Below are 24,446 nucleotides of genomic sequence, written 5' to 3'. Positions count from 1 at the left end.
CTACTTGCCTTGAACTCAAAATCAATGACATGCTCAGAAGACGTCAGAACATTGCGCCGTGCGCATACGGGACACGCGGAGGTTATGCAGCCATTCTCATCCTCGAATGAGAGGGCAAATCTTTGAGAATGAACAAGAAGCTCCTCAGAAGCCATGTCATAACCATTCCAGACTCTAGACCTCGCCTCACAGCAGATCAAAATCATCGAGCTTCTCCCTATACCTTAAAGCATGCCTCTTCACCTTACTCGAATCCACCCAAGTAACAAAATCCTCCATATTTCTATTCACGCAGTAGCTCGGTTCCGTCACCACCTCCACACCAACCCTGACATGCCCCTGCTCAACAAACTTCACGGCGTCTTTCACCGTCGGAGCCATTTGCAGCCGCGTCATCACCACCGGTAATCGCCTCCTTGCAAATCTGCTGACGCCCATCTTTCTTTCTATTTCTGAGAGCTTCGTGCCCTGGGATAAGAGGCCGATTGAGTAAAGTTTCTCGAGTAGGAGAGATTCATGTTTTGTGCGGAAAGGAGAGTCAGGAGGTAGAAGGGCGAGGAGATGCGCAAGTTGACGGAGGGAGCCGGAGAGGCGGTTATAGTGCGTATAATCCTGTGGGTTCTGGATATGATAGCGGCGGAGAATGGCAGAGGTGCGGTGGGAAGGATCGGATTTGTAGGTCGTGAAATCGACTTTTCGGAGGAGCTTCTGCTCGTGGTGTTTGAGTTTGCGTACCATGATGTGAATGGAATGAGGGCAGAGAATGCAGTAGAGGTGACAGCTAAGGCATGATGGTGCCACTAAGCACACATACTCTTCTAGCTTGATTGAGAAATTGTCGAATGTCTGACGTTGTAGTCGCACCTTGTGGGCTAGCTCACACCGGCGCTAACTCTAAAGGGCAATATCAATCTTTCTTTGCCGTCAACCATAGAGAAACACATTGGGAGTTGAACGACTGCGTGTTGCATAGATATGATTTGCATGTCTCAATAATGCCCTTTGATCTGCCTTCAGTATCAACTAGAGCGTGGCAGCTGCGTGAGCGCCGCTCGACACTCTCCTGCAGCTCTACCCGTCTTCTCCCTTCGCGATGAGATCGCATCTAACGCACCGCGTTCTCCGCCAATTGACTCATGGCTTTCTGCAGACGGAAGTACGATGCCACTCTATGTCACTATCGCGTCATTGCCTCCGCCCAAAGCACAATGCGTTCGCCAAATCACGATCTGTCCCTTGCGGTTTTCAAAAACGAACGCTCTTTGGCCTCGGGTTCAGCAAGCCAAGGCAACCGAGACCTGCGAACCTCGAGCCCGGCATTAAGAACCTGATGGAATTGGAACAAGCAATCAAAGCGGATATACGAACGCCGCCATCAGAGGAGATTGCAGACGCCTTTAGGACATACGTGAAGCACAGGCAGAAGGTCAATCGAGTCGATGAAGTGCAATTACACCTTTTGCAAATGGCATACTCGACTCTCAAGAAAGACGCGAGCCTTTATGAAACCAAGCCATGGCTATCTTTAGATGATATACGGCGGGCGCTTGCCATTCTGTCCTTTCGACCGCCACGAGGATTTCAATCTGACTTGTGCATTGACCTGTCTCGAATGCTCTTTGAGGACACAACGCAAGAGTACGAGACAGCTATAGCTGCCGGGCAGTCAGATGAGTCCTTCCAAGAAGGATTCAAGGATGTTATACTTTCCTACATCAAAGTACTTTCGTACCATTCAAAGGCGCTCGTAGCTCAAGATGTTGTCAAACAGTATCGCAAGACGCTCCTCAAGGACTCAGATTATACTGCATGGTCTCCCGTTGTACGAGGTCTTGTTCTGGAAGAAAGAGACCAAGATTTAGAGTCGCTTGTTGAATACCTTCAGAAGAACGAGGGATTATTTGAGCCAGAAATGTACAGCGACATCATTTTCCACTACGCAAGGTTCAGAAATAATCCAAAACTGACCAGAACTTGGTACGATCATCCTGCTTTCACAAACAAGTCGCCTACGTCAAAAGCCATTATAGCCGTTCTCGGACAGTGTATCAAAGAGGACGAGCTCGAATGGGGAGACAGCATTGTAAAGAACCTTATGCAAGAAGACTTGGAGAAAAAGGAGCTCATAGACATGACACTTCGCTGGGCCGCCGCCAAAGGGCGAGGCGTCGATGAAATCGGCAAGATGATGGAAGTCATCGCACGAAGATATAAGGATCGGCCAGATTTGCAGCCCAACATCACGACCATCAATCTACTCATAAGACTTGCTATCCAAAAGAAAAATGACCCTTATACAGCGGAAAGGTATATCAACTTGGGGCAAAAGCTGGGATTCGAGCCTGATGCTGCTACATATCTCCTTCAACTAGACTATCGAGTCAAGGTGGATGACCTCAGCGGAGCAATGGCTGCGTACACATCTCTCAGAGCCCAAGACCTTTCGAGGGTAGACAATATACATGCAATAAACCGCCTCATTGTCGCCTTTTGTGAGCGTCGACCTTCTGAATATGACACTATAATGTCTATAGTAGATGATCTGGCTGATCGAAATGCACAATTTACACCAGACGCGGTAGCCGCTCTATCCAGACTCCATCTGCAACGCGACGAGATTGCAGATGCACAGGATCTGCTGAATGCACATGCTTACTCCTTAGGCCCTTCGGACCGCAGATCTGTTCAGCAAGTCCTTATCGACCACATCAAGGGTTCTAAAACCACATCGGCTCAAGCTTGGGACACCTATAAAATGATGCGCCGGATCTTCCATGAGACACCCGCTGAAATCTTCATCGATATAATGCAAGCATTCTTTACTCGCGGTCGGTCAGACATGGCATGCTATTGTTTTGGCCACATGCGGCAATCTCCCAACAAAGCCCTCAGACCGACGACGGATACTTATGCCTTGTGCCTAGCAGGTATTGGAAAATATGGTGACGACAGAGCCTTGGAGCTGGTGCATAACTTGTTAAAGCTCGATAACGAGATTGAACCCGATACCATGGTCCGTAATGGCTTAATGCTAGCATACATGGGATGCGACGAGTCTGACGATGCCTTGGCGTTTTGGCAAGATATTGTTGAATCCCAGGAAGGGCCGTCTTATGCTAGCATCAGGATTGCGTTGCGTTGTTGCGAGCGGGCGCAACACGTGGGAGAAGAGGCAGTCAGACAGATATGGAAGCGCATCACGGACAGCGAAATGGAAGTCACTCGAGAGATCTATGCGGCGTACCTCGGAGCTTTGGCAGGCCGATCTCTATTCGAAGATTGTGTGAAGGTATGCAAGGAAGCTGGGAAGTACGGGTTTGAGGTTGATGCATTCTTGTTCGTATCAATCATATTCTGCGCGGACTTTCGCTGATATTATACAGGATCGGAAGCTTTTTCAACGGAGCGTGGGGTGTCAAAGACAAGCAAGACGTCAGAGATTGGATTCGAGAAATGTACCCTGAGCCCTATCTGGATCTGATAAAGCACGGAATGTTTTGCACGTCTAAAGGCAACGCTGACGGCAGCATAGATGAGGAAGAGGAAGGTATAGAGGTTCCAGAAGAGATATATGGAACCACCATGCTGGTCCGAGAAGAGAAGGAGTACTTCTTCGACATTGGACATCTTGGCTGGGATCTTACACTGTAACCGGTCTCCATTGTACAGGGGATATATACCACAATAAAATGCACATGAACAAATCAACACCCATGTGTGGACTCTCTCCCTCCTTCCCTCCCCCACTTCGCCCTACCTCGTCCTCCCCCCCTAACAAGTCCCCCATTCTCCCCCTTCCCATCAACCCCCCACAACCTCACCAGGTCCCCCCGTCTCCTCTTCTCCAACACCTCCGGATGCGCATGCACACTAGGCAGCAACCCCAGCCCGACCACCCTCCTAACAGCCTTACTAACCCTCCTCTGATTAACGGCCGTCAACGCCGTGAAAACCCTCGGCTTGATCCGTCCCATAGGCGTCACAAACTCCGCCATGATACTGAAATTCTTGTACTCATGCAGCGGATTCATGCCCAGTAATTGAAATACATCCCTTCGAGGCGTCGTCTTCGCAAACTGCCGCCCCTTTTCTGTCTCTACGGACGACAGGTCGTGCGGCGCGTAGACTTCCCCCTTGGTCCAGCGCCGGGTGGCTTGTTTCCGGAGCGCGAGCGTGCGGTCGAGTTTGGAGGTCTGCGCGTCGACGGAGTCCTTGGCGGCTTGGGCTTGGTCGTAGATGCTGGTGATGGTTTCGCTGGGTTTGGCGGTTGTGGTGGTCTTGGGTTGGGGGGTTTCTTGAGAGGGCGTTGGTTTCTTGGGAGTGCGGAGGGGTAGTCGACTGATGATGAGGTTAGTGTTGGGATGTAGGAGCGAATGGGAAGGAGGTACAATCGTCTGCGCGGAGAGAGGTGCGGGTTGAGAACGGGCAGGCGAGGAGGGATGGGACTCGTTTGGGGTGGAGGAATAGAGAGGGACGTTTTATGCAGCGAATGGCGGTTTTCGCCACAGTGTGCTCCATTAATGGCGACAGGAGGGATTGGATAGTGAAGAAGTATGCCACCCCGAAACAGAGGTCGAGTACTGAGAAAGGTTGATATTGCTATTTATGGTCTAGCGTCTTTCTGATATATTTAACAACCCCTTCACAGCAAGTAGAGGAAAAAGTACGGAAGGAACGCAAGAATCGTTTCTCGGTCTTAATGATATACATCTAATACTCGGTATCTATCAATGACTCGTTGGGCTAGTATCTAAGCCATCAAGCGATACATGTCCTGCAATGCTAGCTCCAAAAGCAAATTGGTATCCTCCCAGCTAATGCAAAACTTCGGCAACCAAACATCGTCCCGTATGATATCATCCATAAGCTCGTGCAACATAGTCTGTTCTCTATATCGATACTGTTCAAGCGAAGCCCCCCTTGTTGTTGCTGTGATATAGCGTATCAGGCGCCGTGAATCGGCTACCTAGGAAGGTTTGGTATTAGAGCAAATAATGTACCTGGCCTCCGTCGTAGATCGTGGTGTTGTTTGCTGTTGTCAGAAATACTGCTGATATCTCAGCGCCTTGCCGAACCAACCGTCATTGGGTATCCGTCCATCCAAACGCCTTACCGCCAACAATGGCATCTCTCAGCCAAAATTGAACCTCCTCAATAGGCAAATTTGTTTCTCCACGATGACCGTCAAGAGTTGGGTCAAACGTCAATCATCTCCGCATCGTCTGCTAGAACCTCGTCCGCTGGACCCCAATTGCCCTCGAAAATAGTAGCCCCAGCTCGCCGCCTGCTGTCCGTCCATTGAATACTGCCTGTCGAGAGAAGTCGGCTGACAATTGGACGATCCTCTGTTTCTGGAGATATCATCCACCTTACAATGTTGTCAAGAGCCTCCGGATTACCCGGTTCGACCATGAATCGCGGTGGTTCTGCGAGCTCACTCAATCGTTGGGGGAGCGGAGGAGTTGGCCTAGCAGATTTACTTCTTGGGTGTCGCATTGGTTTAGCAGTCTTGACATCTTCGTCCTCAGAGTCTGATGCGAAGAATGTCTCCATTGACCTGTCCTGAACAAGGGGTCGGCCTGAAGAGTCCCGCAATTTGCTGCTTTCGGAGCTCCAAGTGAGACTCGGAACATCACTCATATCTCCAGATCTCAGACGTTGCCAGGAGACTCCGTTGTCAGGAAGTACCACATTTCCCGCAATCTCGAGCATGATTAGACCAAGAGCGAATATATCAGCCGGTTTATCATATTCTCCTCTCAGAATTTCAGGACCAATATATTCACGGTCTCCCTCCCCATCAATGCCAGGCTGAGCAGGCCATTGAGCTGCCATCCCAAAATCTGCAATCTTGAGCGTTCCTTCGAACGTTATGAGTACATTTGCAGGTTTCAGATCGAGATGGATAAAGCCGGACTCGTGGATATGCTTTAAGCCCTGCTAGATGTCAGTTTCAATCTCCCGGTACTTGGTGTCTACTAACCAATGAGAGCTCCAGCAGAACCTTCCAGATCCGAAAATCATCCAATCTCGACTTGTATCCTTCACGATTCAAAAAGATGTCTAGACTACCCTCTTCGCAGAACTCGGTTTGGATATACAAACGATTGTTATGCTCCCAGCTGTCGACAAGCTCGACCGTATGGTCTGACTGACCAAGGACTTTGAGCGTTCGTACCTCTCGCAATTTTCGCTCGCGATCTTTGGGTCCAATATAGGGATTTCGTGTCTTCTTCACGGCCCAAACATGGTCAGGTAGATGTGGCTTTGGCGAGCTATGGTTCACTGGCGCTGCGAAGTAACGCGAAACATTCAGGGCATCCTGCTTGCGGCTCACCCGATATACCTGAGAGAATTCTCCTGTTCCGATTATTTCTGCCTTGTCAAACCTTGACGTAAGTACCGGGTCGACCTCAACCGGAGCAGTGACATGAGAAGGTGTTACACTAGTGCGGGAAGCCTTCGAGGACCCGAAAAAATCTCTAGAAGCTGTTGGTGTGGCGGGCGGAAAAGCGAAATGACTGCTAGCGACACTATTGAGGCTTTGGACATGTTGCTCGCCATGTTGTGAGATAGACAGGCCGCTTGGGTCAGGAGGTGCCATATTATCCTTGGGTGTCCGTGGCGATAAACGGTATGATCGATTGCTCGGAGGGCTCGCTGGTGAGAGAGGACTTCGCTTAGCTATTGACCTTCTGGCAAGAAGAGCAGGGGCAGTGTGAGACGCTCGACTGAGCGGTGTAGGGGATTTTGCATTGCGCAATGTACGGGAATGGGTAAAGGAGCGAGGAACCGCGGAAAAGCTTCTGAATCTCAGGTTGGCTGATGGTGATTCCTCCATCACGCCGTCACTGTCTCCAGCTGCACTTCCTACCGGCTCCTTAGGGGGAAGGAACTTACTGTTTAAATCTTGTCGAACGCGTTGAGTATCCGTCCCGAATGACGAACCCAAACTCGAGTTTCCACCCTGCTGCCTTGACGTGCTCCTTGCAAATGACGGAGGAAAACCCTGGTGTGAGCTGCCGAAGTGCCTTGTTGGTGTTGGGGGAACATCTAGCTCATTACTGGATTGACTGTCGACTCCTCTGGACGGTGATTGAGAATTGTCGTCACCATCGATGCTGAGAAAGCTGTCACTACGTTGCAAACGACCATGGCCCATACTGCTTCCAAATATTCCAATACTTTTCCCAAAGTTTGCTGGCGACGTGTGAGAGGTGTTAGGGTTGAATGGAGTAGATGGAGTCCCAAACGAATGTCTGACCTGATGCACTTTTGGGAATACATCATTTCGCGGAGCGCTCGGTGAAGGTATGTCTGCTAGGCTATGGCGCTTGCAAGGAGTATCGGGCATCGTACTGGTACTTGCGCCTAAAGGTTGTTGAGGCGAGTCAGTATTCTTGTGGCGCTTCGATATCAGACCCGTAGACATGAAAGCTGCCGGAAGTGGCTTGACTAATTTGTAGTTCTCTGGAGTCGCGAAAGTGGTCCCTAAAGAATCCTGGCTGTTCGATTGAGAATCTCCGGAGGGGCGATGAGCACCCAGAGGTAGAGATTTCGAAAAGTCAACAAAAGCCCGCCGCTGCTCAGGTTGTCGCACGGGAATGTGAGTCGGCGAGTCTTCGGCCATACTTGAGGTAGAGGTCGACTGGCTAATCGTTCGAGAAAGCGGATGTCGCTGGGGTTGCGCAATTCTCTGGATTTCTGGCCCTCTCAGGGGTGGCTGAGTTATAGGATGCGCCGAAGCGTTCGGAAGGCTGCCTTGCGATGAAAAGGGACTATCTCTGGGTATAGAGGGAAAGACGCTATCCACAGACATCCTGAATTTGTTCCTGTTCGGTGTACGACCCGGCGAAGGTGGGTCAAGAGTATACTCAGAGCAAGGCTTAGACTTGATTGTTGGCTTTTCGTGTCGCTGTTGCAGTGTAGTCTTGCGCAAAGACGATGTTCGGGCGGGCATAGGTGAAGAATGTTGTCTAGCCATGGGGGGTGCTGGATCATTTGAGGAGTAAGATATTTCGGTATCGCCTTGGCCATCTAAGATTGATCCAGCGTCGAAGATGTCAAAGTCTGGCCCGAAGACGCCCCCGTGCAGGCTCCGTCTCTTTGCGGGACTACCAATGTTTCCTTGGTCAAAGTTCATAATGCCATCACTCCTCTTCAAAGGACTAGATTTCGCACCCCAACTATTCTGCTCCTTCTCGAATCGTGCTGTCGGGCGCGGTGGAGGAAAAGGACTACTTTGTCCTAATGGAGCAGTCACTTTGAACGTTGCGTCAAATGTGTGGTCGGTGCTCGGGGCACTAGGTTGAGCAAGCCGATTTTCTTGATCGTCGCTATAGTCGGGCGAAGATCTCGGGGTGGCGTTCCCTTGGCTTGTAGACTCTTGTAGGGTCCTCTTTCGAGGGCTGCGCGGTGTGCTACTTGGGCGCGGCGAGTGGCGCAAAGGACTCAATTTGCGACTGGGAGGGCGCGCCTTTCGCGCGCTTTGAACTTGAGGTGTGGTTGTTGTGGATGGAAGTAGCAAACTTTCCGAGATGGCTCGAGTTTGCATCGCTTCGCGTGGCGGTGAAAGTGGAGATCTTGGAGCTGGAGAGGTCGATTTTGATGTAACGAGGCGGAAAGCTGAAACTTTGGACGGCGACCGCGAGAGCGAGCGACGCAGTTGACGAAGCGCAGCGGTGGGATCGACATCATGTATGTGAGTTGGCGACAGATGAAGAGTGCCGCCCGCGTCGCTGTGCGGAGAGTAAGAGACAACCATGGAGTCTATATGCGCTATTGATAGGTGGTAATGTTGTCACTTTACGGAGTTCCAATATGCTCAGCAATTGGAATCAAGATTGAACGACAATTTATGGTCTGATTTTAGGTCCTCTTTTGTTTATATCGGCATCGCAATCCCGAGGTCACCGAACCCACAGGTAAACAATATATTGTGGCTGGTGTAGATGCTGCTCCTGTCACTGGCCACTCCGCTGGAATGTCTTGCCGTGAAATGTAGAGTTGTGCCACCTCCTTGCTTCCACCCCAAGACGGCTCCAATTTTGGATCACCCCATGCGTTCGCGTAAGTGCTTACCAAGATCGACAACAGCTGACGAAAGCCTGTGTGAGGAGTGTGTATGAGCGCGGCTCGATAGGTTGCTGGTATACACAAGGCCGACACAAGACCGACTTGTCGGGTAGCGAAGAACGACCAGAAAGAATACTCTGACAGATATAAGTAGCTCTACGAGTCCAACGCAGGTTTATGATCAGGAAAAGAGCGTGAGGACGGAGGCAGTGGATGCCTAATGGAGTATGGATGACAAATGGATGATGAATACGTACGCGCTTTGCGTGGCGATGGAGTAAACATTGATTGAACGAAGATTTAGTCCCAATCTGGGAAGGTGTCGCGCTAAGATAAGGTAAGATAAGGCACCATCACTAGTCCCCGAGTCCATGAACTTTGGAGGATCTTCATGCATCATGCATCATACGCATCATACATCAATGTTGTTGCACCAGTCATAGACCTCTAAATCGGTGATACCCTTGTTGTCTGCCCAAAGCCCAGGTCCCATGTACACTTTGGGCACGTCTTCGCTCGTGGTTGACTCAGTATGCCCAATGCAACCACTGATCCCGAACCTTGGTAGCGTAGCCTGTTTGTTTGGTAGATTTTTACAAGTATCATCCTCTACCAGCGGTCCAAAGCCATCCATCTTCCATGTACATACAGCTGCAGTAGACAAACAAGATAACGCCTCGGGATTCTGGGGGTCAATCTTAGGTTCGTTGTTTCCATTCTTGCCCATGCGCGCAATGCAGTCAAATGCCGAGGTGAAGAGTAATTTGCCATCTGTCTTGGGCGAGTCGCCAGTGAGGAGCTTCTCAAGAACGTCCTTGTAGGAGTGGGTTTGATGTTCTGGGTCTGTCAGCGCGTAGGTGTCTTTGCCGTCATAGAAATACCCATCGCCGCAAAGACCGCTTTGGTAATCATCTTGACAATGAGTATCCCAGGTCAATTTCGTTCCGCTGTTTTGAAGGGCATGGATATCGACATCAGGTGCACGAACCACTACAATACCTGCAGAGTACTGTTTCAGCCGTCGCGCAGATGTCACAACTGTGAGAAATCGACCAACCTAAATCTGCGATTGCTTTTGAAGTGCCATACGCTGTCAATGCCTTTGCCATATCATTGGAAAGAGCATTCAGGCTTGGTCTATTTCCTGACAAGCCTGACTCTTGGCTCCATTTCACAAATTGCTGTACGTCGTCTTGCAAGATTGGCAAACCTTCAGCCATTGAGTCCTGCCATGCTTTGGTGACCGTTCCAAGACTGTCAGCAACGTCTTGCCAGGTCGCTACCTGTTTGTCAATCACACCCTCAGGAAATATTTTGCCGAACAGTGTTGCGGAACCTGGTGCTGTCCTAATCAATGCTTTCATGGCTATGGTTCCTTCAGCATAAAGTGCCAGGGCGAAGGTGAGCGCCATCAAGATGTCGTTCAAGAGAACATTGGTCTTCTCAGGAGGTTTCAGAAGAGCGATCGTTTGGCCTAAAGCAGCTTGTGCTGATTGCTCTCCGCTTCCTATAGCTGTCCACATATCAGTGAAGAAGCCGTTCGTTTGATAGATGTTCCAAGCAACGTAGAAGTTTTGTGCCGCATTTCCTGTGCCCTGCTGCTGGGTTAGCCTTACAAAGGAGCCCAAAAACCGCTAGAGCTTCTTGAATCCCAGAAAGCTTACCTTGAAGTCGTCCCACTTAGGCTGATCACAGTTGCTTTCGATATTGATCTGGGAACAATTGCTCGGCGAATACTTCGTTTGGACCTTGTAAAAGCAATTTGCAAAGGTCAACCCAGCGCACTTACCCTGGTTATCGGACCACCACTTAGTAAGGTAGTCAGGTAGATCCAGGTCGTTGAAACATTTTTCATCGACCGTGCTGCCGTCGTCACACTGTCCAGAGCCGGTGCCTTGCGGTGCTCCAGTCGCCACGGGATTGCCACTACCATCAGCAGCGATCTGAGTGAAACCAAGCGGTACGCCACCACCCGTTGCACAGTAGCTGGTGGTAGACGTGCTAGAGGTAGCGAGATTGATGCCCGCGATGACACCGCCACACTGGCACCACTTCTGCTCGCCCGTAAGTCCCATACTTGCAAAGTAGGATGCAGATGTTCCAGTCGTGGGATATGTCGTCGACGTGAAGGAACAGGAGGCTGTAATTGACGGAGCAGCATTGCTATCTTGACGCTTCATAACCGGAGTTGGGGCCAATGGATTGCATAATACGATAGAGGAGAGAAGAAATAAACAAAACGTGGCTAACATGGTGGCGTCCTGGCCTATCAAAAGAAAAGGTAGCTTCTAATAACAACGAGAAGCGTCAGAAGGGGAGAAATATCTCTATAATTTAGCGGCGAAAGACTATAACGAGCAAATTCTCATACGATTTTTCAAGAAAATACTCCAGCAGTACGCAATACTTATATCCTTTACATAAAATGTCGAAGAGAGACCCTACGGAGAACAAGAGACTATTACGCTTTCAAAGACCGTTTCATGTCTGTGAAGTGGGCTTTCTCACACATCCAAATTTGCTATACCATAAAAACTTGCCTTAATTGATAGACAAATCTTTAGGCAGACTTGTTGGAAAAAAAGCAAAGAACAGGCTGGCGAAACCCCTCCAGGTCTCCAACTGAATTAAATCATTGAATAGCACTGAAGTCATTCGAGGCGCAGCTGATATTCAGAAGGACTCTGCCAAAACATGGCAGATTTCCGCAATGAGATTGGTCAATCCAGAGACCGGGCAGGCCACAAATATCGGACGTAAGAGACTATCGAAAGGGGCATATCCTGAACCAACAATGAAGATGGACGTAGTACTGGGATACCAACTGGAAGACAATTGCTAGGATAGAATAAGAATGAGCACGATGAAAGTAATTCTCCAGGGCTGCATTTGGCGATGCTACCTGGTGATGCTGCAAATGAGAGCAGCACTCGGTCAAGGCGAGGATAGTGGTCAGAGAAGGGAGCTGATCCGCATCGTGGATGAATGACGAAGCATTATTGGCTAAATTGAAGTAAATTGGAGGCCCCCACGGCTTATATGGTCGATTAGATCCAAATGAAGATATGATTAGAGCAGGAACCTGTCAGTACGTACCAATAATGCTGAAGGAACATCTTCGGGTCACCGTTTCGGCCAGTAGATAGATGTTGGAGTATGCTACTGACGCCACGTGCAAGCATACAGGTCCGGCTCTGGTCGTATGTCAAGCCATAAAAGGAAACTAAGACACGCCCCTGAGGCACAACGGTACCGCGTTGGTTTCGACTATATGACTAGCGATATCTAACGAGATGAATCGTAGGCTAGACAGATAATCAAGTCGGTGACGGAGCTGCTGGAGTGTTCGGATGTTCAAGACAGTCTGTAAAACGCGATGGGTCTTTCAGACGTCGAATGGCGGGACGAAACGTCATCGGTGACAACCTTCTCCGGCGCATGCCCGTGCCACATGGTTGACGACCATTCGAACACACGTGTTGGACCACCGGCATCGAGGCTGTTTCGCTTCCGGATAGGTACTTGCCGCAGCCATGAAGGTTCGCCCTGACGACTCTAACGAGCTCCGTGATTTCAAATTGATTTCCTTCGACGTCTACGGCACGCTGGTCGACTGGGAAACCGGGACCTTTGACCAATTAAAGCCTCTCGTGGCGAAACTTCCTACGAACCATCCTCTCCAGAACAATTTTGATGGGACTATTGCGGCTTTCCACCAGGAAGAGGAGGCCTTATGCCGTACACAGCCGGGTTTGAATTACAGAGCACTATATTCTGGTGCTTACACCAACCTTGCAGCTACCCTATCCCTTCCCAAGCCTTCTGAAATCGAGATCGAAGCTTTCGGCTCGCAGGTAAAGAATTGGCAGGCCTTCCCAGATACTGTGGAAGCTCTGCACCGCCTTTCAAAAGACTACAAGCTTGTCGTACTTTCGAACGTCGACAACGAAAGCTTCAAAGATACCCTTGCCGGAGCATTGAAAGGCGTCAAGTTTGATGCAATATACACTGCTGAGAATATTGGATCGTACAAACCCGATCTGAACAATTTTCACTACTTGTTCAACCATGCAAAAGAGGACTTTGGCGTTGAGAAAGAGCAGGTGCTGCACACCGGTCATGGACTGAAGGCAGATCATGTCGCTGCCAAGCAGCTAGGCCTCACCAGCGTCTGGATTGAAAGGAGCGGGGGCCCATTAGACGAAGTGAAGGACAAGGTGGCCTTCACTTGGCAGTTCAAGACGATGGGCGATATGGCCGATGCTGTTGCGGATGAGGCCGCTATAGGAGACCTCTAATTCTCGAAATTCTGTTGTTTCGTCTTCTCATAAGTGCAAATAACTGCTTCATCTCGCCTTCCTTGCCCTTTGCTCTTCGTTGTCGCGGTTCTACAATGTATCTTTCGTGGCCTAGCACCTTAGCAAGTCTATTAATTAGACAAGTGATAGTAGTCCAATTGCCCTTCAACATTCGCAAGCAAACAATCCAGCTATGAAAACCAAAATGGTAGCGTTCACGACTTCGCTTTAGAATTCAACTAATCACCTAGGCCCCTCTGTCCCCAGAATAACGACGTTGGAGGCAGCCGTCAAACCAAGCGTACTGCTGTCTCGCTCACAAACTTTGAGTAAGGCAGCAAGTGTACCTGCGCTGCAAGGACCGGTACTGATACCCATATCTCTTAGAGTCTGTAAGGCTCTGCTAGACTCCTCGTCCGTCACAGTCACACTAGCGTCCACTCCATCTCTCAGGTATGGCCAGGCCAAGAATGAAACACTCCCGCAATTCATACCACACATATTTGTGTCTCCAGTCTCTATGGTGACCCTGTGGCCTGCTTCCAGACTGGTTTTCAGACAAGCTGCTGTGTCGGGCTCCACAGTCACCACCATAGGGGATTGATCTTTAGATTTGAAATGAACTACTACAGCTTGAGCCAACGAACCCACGCCTACCGGCACAACCACCATATCAGGGGATTTTTCTACGGCGTCATGCATCTGCTCATCAATTTCGAGCATCATGCTCGAGTAACCGTCCACCACCCACTGTTCCGCCTCAGCATCAACCAAAAATAAGCGAATAATGTTCAAAGCACATCTGACTCACCTGTGGCACCTCCTCATACCCCTCCCAAGCATCATCCTGCACCAACAGCCCCAATCTTCCGTTATCTTCCTCAGCCCCTTGCGCCGCCGTCTTCACAGCATCATTATAATCACCCCCCGCCACAACCACCTCCGCCCCCTCAGACCCAATCAACCTCTTCGTCTCCTCAACCATAATCCTCGGCACATAGATCCTGCTCTCAACCCCCACCGTCCCCGCCATCCTCGCCACGGCCCTCCCAAAATTCCCATCCGTAGCGGCATGAAACCTAATTTCCCTCCCTCTGGCAGCCGCAGCAATATCCTGCAAAGACGCAGTGGGCGAAAGTGCAAGTTTCTTGATGATTGTGCGGTAACAGGCCCATGGTGCGCCGAGGATTTTGAAGGCGGGGAGCCCGAAGCGGTTGGATTCGTCTTTTAGGAAGACGGAGGAGAGGCCGAGCGAGGTGGAGAACGTGTTTGGGAGGCGGAGAAGGGGCGTAGCGGCGTAGGAGGGGAGGGTTTTGTGGAAGTCGAGGACTGCGGGGGCGATGGAGGAGGTGGATCGGAAGGTGCGGGCGGTGGGGTTGTGGTACATGATGAGCTCGGGCAGTAATTCTACCACCACAGCCTCTTTCCGAACGTTTTGGCAGGCCCACCAGGCCTATTGGAATGTCGTACCACCAACGTCGATGACTGATCAATGCATGGCGCAATCGAAAGTCTCTTTACCAAAGTCGTAAGTAATTGCAGATTAGAGTGATTGACAAATGTTCGAAGAGCCAATGGCTCAAAATGCCATTATGACAAGATCGATCATTCGAAATGTGACTTTTCTGACAATTACTCAGTATGCAAGGCTAAGAGAATGCGAGGTCAATACGCAGCACATTATTCTATACTACTGATATTTTGTTCAGGTAAAGAGATTTCTCAACTCGAAAGGCTTTGCTGTAGAACACAATGTAATTCAGGATATGCACCGAATGAATTGATAAATTAAATTAATCAACAGGAATCCAAACAAAACCTGCAATCACACGCACGAACATGGAAACGAATACGTGATCCTTTATTTTGATCTCCCTACTTCACTTGATACACCTCACATCACAAATTGTCTTATGCCACCTCCTTATCATCTTGCTGCATTTTTCGAAATATCAATTTGATTGACGCGTGAGATAAACATTGCCGTTAGCGAAGCTGGCTCTGCTTACATTTAGTTGTGTTTCCGGACTCGATTCTTGTCTAGAACTATTCACACTCGCAGACTTGAGTGTTGTTCTTCCAACGTGATCGTTGAGGCTGACGACAAGGCATAAAATTGGGGGAAATCGTCCCCTCGGCAGTCAAAGGGAATGGTGGAAGGCCCGGCTAAAGTTGCCCTGTCGTTGTCCGTTCAGTTGATGAATGGCTTGTCGTCAACGCCCGATCGGTGATTGTCTTTCATCATTGTAGCCTTGCACTTCTTGTATATATTTGACCGTGTTCCCAGGAGCCCGCACTCCTTGACAGTTTTCGCATCAATCCCGCAATCTCAAGTCCGAATGTACAATATCGATTTGCATGATTTCCCTCCTCTCTTAGTGATATAATAATCATCAAGCGCTTGTCTACCTTGTTTCAAAATTTCTAAATAAAAGGAGTTCACTTCCTTTGCAATGGCGACTGAAAAAGGGCGTGGCATTAGGATTGCCATAGACGTGAGACTCTTTCTGACCACCATGCTTCCGAGCGCATTCCTGACTAGATGCAGCGGGGAGGTACTTTCACGGACTGCGTAGGCAATCCAGGCAGTGGTAAGATGGAAGACGATATAATCATCAAGCTTTTGTCCCAAGATTTCAATTACGACGATGCTCCACAGGAAGGCATCCGAAGACTTATGTCCACATTTACTGGCCAAGAGATACCCAGAGGGAAGCTCCTAGATACATCGAAGATCGAAAGCATACGAATGGGTACCACGGTTGCCACTAATGCGTTACTAGAGCGAAAAGGTGAGCGAATTGCGATGATAGTTTCAAAGGGCTTTAAAGACTGTTTGGCCATTGGCAATCAATCAAGGCCAAAAATCTTTGATCTTGCAATACGAAAACCCGAGACTCTTTACGAAAAGGTAGTTGAGATCGACGAAAGGGTGACGCTCGAAGACTATGCAGAGGATCCCAAAAGGCATACCACACAAATAGATGACGAGTCCGACACCAATGACTTAGTCAAGGGATTGTCCAGAGAGGCGGTCCGTATTCTGAAGAGACCTTCCGAGGACACGGTAAGATCTCAACTTCAGGATTTGCGTCAGGAGGGCTTCAAAAGCATCGCAGTCTGCCTCGTTCATGGCTACACATTTCGTGATCATGAGGCCCTTGTCGGTACGATAGCAAGAGACATTGGTTTTGAGCATGTGAGTCTAAGTCATGAGTTGATGCCAATGATTAAGCTGGTGCCTCGCGCAACTTCAGCGTGCGCAGACGCATACCTGACTCCGGCCATTAAGAAGTACATTGCGGGCTTTGAAGCCGGCTTCGAAGGTGGTCTGGGGACAGAGAGCGTAAAAAAGAGGCAGGTGCCAAGGGAGCTCGGTGTGAGTTCATGCAATCTGATGGAGGGCTTGTCGATGTAGCTCGCTTCTCTGGTTTGCGTGCGATATTGTCCGGTCCTGCTGGCGGGGTTGTGGGCTACGCAATGACATCCTATGACTCCACTACAAAAATTCCGGTCATCGGGTTTGATATGGGTGGCACAAGCACTGATGTAAGCCGATATGGAGCCGGGAGGTATGATCATGTATTTGAAACAACTACCGCTGGCGTCACCATTCAATCTCCGCAGCTTGACATCAATACAGTTGCGGCAGGTGGAGGCTCTCGTCTCTTCTTCCGCAACGGCCTATTTGTTGTCGGACCTGAATCTGCTGGTGCTCACCCTGGGCCCGCCTGCTATCGTAAGGGCGGCCCATTGACGGTCACAGATGCCAATCTGCTTCTTGGCCGGCTCCTGCCCGATTTCTTCCCCAAGATCTTTGGAAAGACTGAAGACCAAGGACTCGATGAGGAAGCAAGCAAGAAGAAATTTGAGGAGCTAACGGCTGATATCAACATGGAGGTTGCAGGAGAAGACAAAGAAAAAGAGATGACCGCTGATGAAGTAGCTTATGGCTTCATCAAGATTGCAAATGAAACCATGACACGTCCTATTCGTTCGTTGACGGAGGCTAAAGGTCATGATACTTCACAACATCGGCTGGCAACCTTTGGTGGCGCTGGTGGACAGCATGCAGTTGCAATTGCAGAGAGCCTAGGAATTACTCAGATCTTAGTCCATAAATACTCATCCGTGCTTTCAGCGTACGGCATGGCACTAGCAGATGTTGTGGCCGAGAATCAATTACCGGAATCAAAGACATGGTCTGATAAAGGCGAAGTAATTGATGATCTCAAGAAGACAATGGCAGGTCTAAAGAAGCAATCCACGGCCACGCTGAAAGATCAAGGCTTCCCTGAAGAAAGTATAGTATTCGAAGAATATCTTAACATGCGGTATCGAGGTACCGAGTCTGCACTGATGATCATCAGACCCAATGAACAAGAAGCCAAGGAGTCTTTCGATGCGGATGACTGGGCTTTCGGCAAGGCATTCGTCAAGCAGCACGAACAAGAATTCGGTTTCACTCTGCCGGACCGAGATATTATTATTGATGATGTCCGTGCTAGAGGCATCGGCAAGAGCTTTGAAGGACTGGAAAAGACTGTCGATAAGCAGCTGGCAGATGTTAAACCTCAAAATGTACCAGAAAGCAGGAAATTTGCCACCTCCAAGGTGTACTTTGAAGGTGGACGACTAGACACTCCAATCTACAAACTAGAGAACCTCGATCTTGGTCATCGGGTTCAGGGGCCTGCAATTCTTGCTGATGGAACGCAAACAATAGTTGTCACCCCAGGGGCTTCAGCTCTGATCATCGAGACACACGTCGTCATCAACATAGGCGAAGACGGCGGTCAAGGAAAGAAAGTCAACGCAACTGAGGTCGATCCTATCATGCTCAGCATTTTCGCCCACCGCTTCATGGCCATCGCCGAACACATGGGCCGAGCACTACAAAAGACAAGCGTCAGCACAAACGTGAAGGAGCGTCTCGACTACTCCTGCGCCCTCTTTGACTCCAGCGGCGGTCTGGTAGCCAATGCACCCCATCTACCTGTCCATCTTGGCAGCATGTCCACTTGTGTAAGCACGCAAGCCGCCATCTGGAAAGGCAAGCTGAAGCCAGGCGACGTAATCGTTTCTAACCACCCTGAATTCGGGGGGACTCACCTCCCAGACATCACAGTGATCACCCCCTCTTTCAGCAACAACGAAATTGTTTTCTACGTCGCTTCTCGCGCTCATCATGCTGACATTGGCGGTATTCTCCCTGGCAGCATGCCTCCTCACTCCCGCGAGCTCTATCAAGAAGGAGCAGCCATAAAATCCGAACTTCTAGTCAGCGCCGGCACCTTCAATGAAACCCGAATCACCAACCTCCTCTATCACGAACCCGCCCAGTACCCAGGATGCAGCGGCACCCGCTGTCTCGCCGACAACATGAACGACCTCAAAGCGCAAATCGCTGCGAACCAGAAAGGCATCAACCTGATCTCCACCCTGATTTCCGACTACGGCGAAGACGTCGTCCAGTTCTACATGCGCCAAATCCAATCCAACGCCTCCCTCGCGGTGCGCAACCTCCTCAAATCCATCGCTGAGCGCTTCCCCAGCACATCCACCTCAGCAAAAGGCTCACTAAAAGCTACAGACTACATGGACGACGGCTCCCCTATCAGCCTCTCCATCTCCATCTCCCCCGAAAAGGGCGAAGCAACCTTCGACTTCACAGGCACGGGCGCCGAAGTCTACGGCAACATCAACGCCCCCGAAGCCGTCACCTACTCCGCGATAATCTACTGCCTCCGCAGCCTCATCTCCGAAGACATCCCGCTGAACCAAGGCTGTCTCGAACCCATCACCGTCAAGATCCCCAAGGGCTCATTCCTCTCCCCGAGTGACCAGGCCGCCGTGGTGGGTGGGAACGTGCTCACGAGCCAGCGCGTCACGGACGTGATACTCAAATGCTTCAATGCCTGTGCAGCCAGTCAGGGCGATTGCAATAATCTGACATTCGGCTTTGGCGGCTCCAAAGGCAGTGACAGTGGCGCTAAAGGGCAGGGAGATGGCAAGCAGCAAGCAGCAGAGCCCGAGAAGGGCTTCGGCTATTACGAAACCATAGCCGGCGGCTCCGGGGCAGGGCCCACGTGGGAAGGCACGAGCGGCGTGCACACGCACATGACCAACACGCGCATCACGGACGCGGAGGTCTTTGAGCGGCGGTATCCCGTTATCTTGCGTGAATTTTCGCTGAGGGAGGGGTCTGCGGGGGAGGGATTGCATAGGGGCGGAGAGGGCGTGGTGAGAGATATCGAGTTCAGGATCCCGGTGCAGGTTAGTATTTTGAGTGAGCGGAGGGTTTATAGGCCGTATGGGCTAGAAGGGGGAGGGGACGCGGGGGTGGGGAAGAATTATTGGGTTAGGAGGGTTAGGAAGGGTGGAAGGGTGGAGGTGGGTGGTGGGAAAGGGGGCGAGGTGAAGGAAGAGGGTCAGGAGGAGGAGAGGTGGATCAGTCTGGGAGGCAAGAATACGGCTGCTATGAAGCCGGGGGAGAGAATTGTGGTTTGTACGCCTGGAGGGGGCGGGTGGGGAAAGGTACGTGGGGAGAAGATGTTGGGGATGGGGAGGAAGGATGAGCAGGCGAGTTGGAGGAAGGGCTCGGTTGCTCAAAGGGCTGAAGCGCAGGAGACTGTTTGAGAAGGTGATGGGCCGCGTGATATTGGGATGAATCAAGACAATGAGACAATGGCTGATGTTATAATGATCTTGATGGCTTTCGTTGCACGATTTCTATCCAGAGACGAAGTCGTTTCTATCCTAGGCTAAATGCTTTTGAGGGTCGATAATACAATTGCAAGATATGATCCTCTCATCCTAATCGTGAATCATTCGTTAAGTCGTTCATTTGGTGCACACAAGAAAGCCGTCGACACGTTGATCGTCTTCATCCACCTTTCCAAGCAAGAGGCGATTTCTTTGATCAAGAACTTCTCTCCATATGCTGATTTGAAGAAAACTCGGTATGGTTTGCATGACGCTCTCGCCTGTCGATAAGATAGAATCTTCCCTAGGCTCAGGAATTCGAACGATGTGGAGTTACCGCTTCCGTCCCTTAAAGAAGCCTTAAGTTCTGACAACCTTCAATGTCCATTTCAAGCCGTCTGCGGCAGAAGACCGGAGGGTACGCTAATAATACAGCACCCATGACAACTCGATGAAGTAGCGTAATGAGTGTCATATACATAAATGCGTGTTGAAATTGCCGTCATACATTGAAGATATACTTCACCCAATGCCTGTATTCTGCGTGTCATCGTTATGAGAATTCCGGGTATGTGCCTCTGGAGGGGGCTCGATCGTCAACGATGGCTGTCTTGTCTCTTCCACAGTATCCTGAGGCTTTTGTTGACTAGCAACGTACCTCTCAATGCCGGCTTTCAGCTTCTGCTGCAATTGATCGTCCAGCCGCCTCACTTTCTTCACGTACTCGTCTTCGTCGATCAAAGCCATAAAGGCAATGTCATCGTCTGCTTGTTTCGGTGACACATCTATCTTCATTTGTCGTAGTCCATTCGGGCCCACCTGCAAGTCAAGCAGTCTATGTATCCAGGTGTCTCCCATATTCGGCAGGCGCTGTTCTTTCTTGAGGAAAAGGTATGCTTCAAAAAACCTGAGATTGACCATGTGCTCCCTGATGCCATTGAGCCATTGTATTGGATTACAGAACTTGCATTCGCCAATCTTGTGGTGAAATTTGGCAGTGCCACATGCCACATGGTTGGGTTTCACAACGTGAGCCTGATCGTAAACGATATGGACGGAACGAATATTGGCCAGGCGTTGAGGCAATACCGTCTGAATGAAGAATGGTGGTTTGTGAAGATCTTTGAAGTTAAACACTGGTAGGCTGTAGAATAGGTCGATTGCTTCGTTATAGACTTGCTTGCAGGTTCGGAGAAGCGGAAGACCCATAGCTAGCTGGCTCGTAGCCGGGCGAGTTCTCGGGTTTTGATGAAGGCCTCTGATATTTCTTTCGATATTATTGTCCTCCCATTCATTGTCACTGTCATAGATAGAGCAAGGAACGGCCATGGGTCTCCTTCTTACAGTCTCTCTCTTCTTCAGAGGTTGTGTCTCCATGATGCTAAGAAAGTCTGCTTTACCCACGATAACATAGCTGTAGATCCTCAGACGGATCTCGGCAGGCAATTTGGTCAAGAATGGAGAGATTTCTTGTGGCTGGAGCAGTCCTCCATCGCTCAGCCTACGTCTTTTTTGAAGCGGTATTGGCCGCGGCTTGGCCATCTCAAAATCCCACACCTTCCCTCTCCTCCGATTATCCCTGAAGATGTTATACCAGAGATATTTGCCCGGTAACATCACCGTCAGGACGTAGAGGAAGACGAAGGGTTTCCGACCGTTCCTCCACCAGAAAGGCATACATCCACTAATGGTGAGTAGCACCAAGAAGACGAGGTGCATTGCCAGGGCCCACGGTACGAAGACAAGGGAAACCAAGCCGTAGAAGATCCAGCATGTGGTTTGCCAGGCCCAAAAGCCAGCACTGTGAATAGGATTTGGAGGCGGATCATTGAACTCTTGCCATATGTCACCGTTCCCATCTAGAGCGACCATCATCCTGTTCACAAGCCTGTCCATGACTGCAGCTTGCTGGTACCGTCTTGCAGGGCAATCTCTGTTCTAACGCGTTGTATGCACAACAGTTCATCCTGTCTCATCCACCCTCATGATTCGTGAGTGGATAGGCTGTGGCCGCCCGTGGGGTTCAAGCTGAAGGCATAAGGCCGTAGCCTTACGTTCAGCGCGGGGTTAGCTGGTTGGAATGCAACGAGTTGGAGGGGAAACAGAAAATATATGATTATAGTCTAGACACGTGATTATATGAATGGTAGCAAGACATGTCAAACTTGAAATTGAAAACAAAGCTGTGTGAACATAGCCAAGTGTTGTTCACCTCGAAGGATGATACATGTTTTTGCCTAAGCCCAGAAGTCTCCCGCCGCCCTCCGAGCACTCAGCCCTATGCAGCCGCCCACGGGAGAGGTCTCACAGCATTTATCATCACGCCTGCGTAGTTGGTCTGCCTCTTGCAGGAGGGTGTGCGGCGTGAGAAGGACAAGTTGTCCTGACCTTTTGGCTTAGAAATTATTATATATTTAATGTTGTATATCTGGCTCTGTAAGCCACCACCACCCAGTCCATCCCTTTTCACCCTCGTTCAATTTGTTGCCTGAACTGACGGCTTCTTGCAGCTAAACTGTGACTGTATATTTCAAGATGCGATCATTCAGGAACGCCGCCTATGCGCTCTTTGCTGCAGCCGCAGTCGCTGCTGAGTCTGACGTTCACCAATTAAAGAAAGATACCTTCACCGACTTTGTGAAAAGCCATGACCTCGTCCTAGCAGAGTTCTTCGCCCCGTGGTGCGGCCATTGCAAAGCCCTCGCCCCTGAATATGAAGAAGCTGCGACACAGTTGAAGGAGAAAGACATCCCCCTAGTGAAGGTCGACTGCACTGAGGAAGCCGATCTATGTAAAGACTATGGAGTGGAAGGATACCCTACCATTAAGGTCTTCAGAGGCCCAGATAATACACAACCGTATCAGGGCGCCAGAAAATCGCCAGCGTGGGTACCTATCTGCGGGGAGACTTCGTTCAGGGGCTAACAGTTGCTAGCATCATCTCATATATGACCAAGCAGGCTATGCCCGCGGTCTCTGTCCTGACCTCAGAAACCATCGAGGAATTCAAAACGCAAGACAAAGTAGTTGTCGTTGCCTACTTTCCGGCCGATGACAAGACCTCAAATACCACCTTCGACGAAATCGCTGAGAAGCACAGGGACGACTATCTCTTTGGCGCAACCAACGATGAGGGGCTAGCTAAAGCTGAGGGCGTCAAGCAACCAGGGATCGTACTATATAAGACATTTGATGAAGGCAAGGATGTCTTCGACGGCAAATTTGACAAGGACATCATCACCAAGTTCATCAAAGACGCAGCCACCCCGCTTGTGGGTGAGGTCGGCCCCGAAACATATGCTGGCTACATGGCCGTGAGTTCTTATACTTCTCCCCACGAGCCTGAGCTAGACTAAAGTTGATTCACAGGCTGAACTCCCGCTTGGCTATATCTTCGCAGAAACAGAAGAAGAGCGTGCTGAATTAGCGGAAACTCTAAAGCCCCTTGCCAAGAAGCACAAGGGCAAGATCAACTTCGCAACAATTGATGCCAAAGCCTTCGGTGCTCATTCCGAAAACTTGAATCTGAAGAATGGTGTCTGGCCCGCCTTCGCTATTCAGGAGACCGTCAAGAATCAGAAGTTCCCTTACGACCAGGAGAAGAAGATCACCGAGAAAGAAGTCGGCAAATTCGTCCAAACCTTCCTCGATGGCAAAATCAAACCCTCTGTCAAGTCTGAGCCAATTCCAGAGAAGCAAGAAGGTCCAGTTCAAGTCGTCGTCGCTCACAATTACAATGACGTTGTCATCGACAATGAGAATGATGTCCTTCTAGAATTCTACGCTCCATGGTGCGGTCACTGCAAAGCGTATGTTCCACTCTAGCCTCCACATTCCTCTACTCCTCGTCCAATCTCATTCTATCATTCCATTGACTTAGCTAATCGACCCCCAGTCTGGCTCCCAAATATGACGAACTCGCGGCCCGCTACCCCTCAGACTCGAAGGTCACAATCGCCAAAGTTGACGCCACCACCAATGACGTCCCCGACGAGATCCAGGGCTTCCCAACCATCAAGCTCTTCGCCGCCGGCTCCAAGTCCGAACCCTTGACATATTCCGGCGCTCGCACCGTTGAGGACCTTGCTGCATTCATCAAGGAGAACGGAAAGTATAAGTATGATGCCACAGAGAACGCGACCGAAGCTGAAGGGGTGGAGGATGGTGAGGTGCCACTTGCAGAGGGGATGGGTTCGGCAGCACAGGCTGCCACGGAGAGTGTGAAGAGTGCGGCCGCTGAGGCTACTGAGGTTGTGAAGGAGGCTGTGAAGGACAGCGGAGAGGAACAGCCAGAGGAACACGATGAATTGTAAATGTTTCAAGGCTCGAGGGTTGATGAAAAGTATGCCGCTTCAGGGAAAGAGGAAG

At 50.1% G+C, this 24,446-nt stretch overlaps 9 protein-coding genes across 9 annotated transcripts; 4 read left to right on the top strand and 5 right to left on the bottom strand.

Moving 5' to 3' along the window:
• Positions 1-186: 186 nt before the first annotated feature.
• On the bottom strand, positions 187-738 carry IMP3 (Small subunit (SSU) processome component; the record flags this gene model as incomplete). The annotated part of the gene is made up of 1 exon (XM_044810981.1): positions 187-738. The coding sequence occupies one exon, from the start codon at positions 736-738 to the stop codon at positions 187-189; it is 552 nt and encodes a 183-aa protein (XP_044671864.1).
• Positions 739-1,171: 433 nt separating this feature from the next.
• Positions 1,172-3,651, top strand: KY384_002457 (uncharacterized protein; the record flags this gene model as incomplete). Its single annotated transcript, XM_044810980.1, has 2 exons — positions 1,172-3,336; positions 3,384-3,651. The coding sequence occupies 2 exons, from the start codon at positions 1,172-1,174 to the stop codon at positions 3,649-3,651; spliced, it is 2,433 nt and encodes an 810-aa protein (XP_044671863.1).
• Positions 3,652-5,196: 1,545 nt separating this feature from the next.
• KY384_002456 (uncharacterized protein) lies at positions 5,197-8,764 on the bottom strand (the record flags this gene model as incomplete). Its single annotated transcript, XM_044810979.1, has 2 exons — positions 5,197-5,937; positions 5,984-8,764. 2 exons carry the CDS (start codon positions 8,762-8,764, stop codon positions 5,197-5,199), a joined length of 3,522 nt encoding a protein of 1,173 aa, XP_044671862.1.
• Positions 8,765-9,487: 723 nt separating this feature from the next.
• KY384_002455 (uncharacterized protein) lies at positions 9,488-11,150 on the bottom strand (the record flags this gene model as incomplete). The annotated part of the gene is given in 3 exon segments (XM_044810978.1): positions 9,488-10,113; positions 10,133-10,670; positions 10,740-11,150. The coding sequence occupies 3 exon segments, from the start codon at positions 11,148-11,150 to the stop codon at positions 9,488-9,490; spliced, it is 1,575 nt and encodes a 524-aa protein (XP_044671861.1).
• A 1,458-nt stretch (positions 11,151-12,608) lies between these two features.
• Positions 12,609-13,373, top strand: KY384_002454 (uncharacterized protein; the record flags this gene model as incomplete). The annotated part of the gene is made up of 1 exon (XM_044810977.1): positions 12,609-13,373. One exon carries the CDS (start codon positions 12,609-12,611, stop codon positions 13,371-13,373), a length of 765 nt encoding a protein of 254 aa, XP_044671860.1.
• Positions 13,374-13,616: 243 nt separating this feature from the next.
• On the bottom strand, positions 13,617-14,760 carry KY384_002453 (uncharacterized protein; the record flags this gene model as incomplete). The annotated part of the gene is made up of 2 exons (XM_044810976.1): positions 13,617-14,123; positions 14,185-14,760. 2 exons carry the CDS (start codon positions 14,758-14,760, stop codon positions 13,617-13,619), a joined length of 1,083 nt encoding a protein of 360 aa, XP_044671859.1.
• A 1,155-nt stretch (positions 14,761-15,915) lies between these two features.
• KY384_002452 (uncharacterized protein) lies at positions 15,916-20,012 on the top strand (the record flags this gene model as incomplete). The annotated part of the gene is made up of 2 exons (XM_044810975.1): positions 15,916-16,750; positions 16,777-20,012. 2 exons carry the CDS (start codon positions 15,916-15,918, stop codon positions 20,010-20,012), a joined length of 4,071 nt encoding a protein of 1,356 aa, XP_044671858.1.
• Positions 20,013-20,600: 588 nt separating this feature from the next.
• Positions 20,601-21,974, bottom strand: KY384_002451 (uncharacterized protein; the record flags this gene model as incomplete). Its single annotated transcript, XM_044810974.1, has 1 exon — positions 20,601-21,974. The coding sequence occupies one exon, from the start codon at positions 21,972-21,974 to the stop codon at positions 20,601-20,603; it is 1,374 nt and encodes a 457-aa protein (XP_044671857.1).
• Positions 21,975-22,613: 639 nt separating this feature from the next.
• Positions 22,614-24,391, top strand: KY384_002450 (uncharacterized protein; the record flags this gene model as incomplete). The annotated part of the gene is made up of 4 exons (XM_044810973.1): positions 22,614-22,967; positions 22,997-23,392; positions 23,448-23,887; positions 23,974-24,391. The coding sequence occupies 4 exons, from the start codon at positions 22,614-22,616 to the stop codon at positions 24,389-24,391; spliced, it is 1,608 nt and encodes a 535-aa protein (XP_044671856.1).
• Between the last annotated feature and the right edge of the window lie 55 nt (positions 24,392-24,446).

This window comes from Bacidia gigantensis (assembly GCF_019456465.1).
Source record: "Bacidia gigantensis strain McMullin 20006 chromosome Unknown contig_156, whole genome shotgun sequence".
Taxonomy (NCBI): domain Eukaryota; kingdom Fungi; phylum Ascomycota; class Lecanoromycetes; order Lecanorales; family Ramalinaceae; genus Bacidia; species Bacidia gigantensis.
This window is presented reverse-complemented; position numbering and strand designations above follow the sequence as displayed.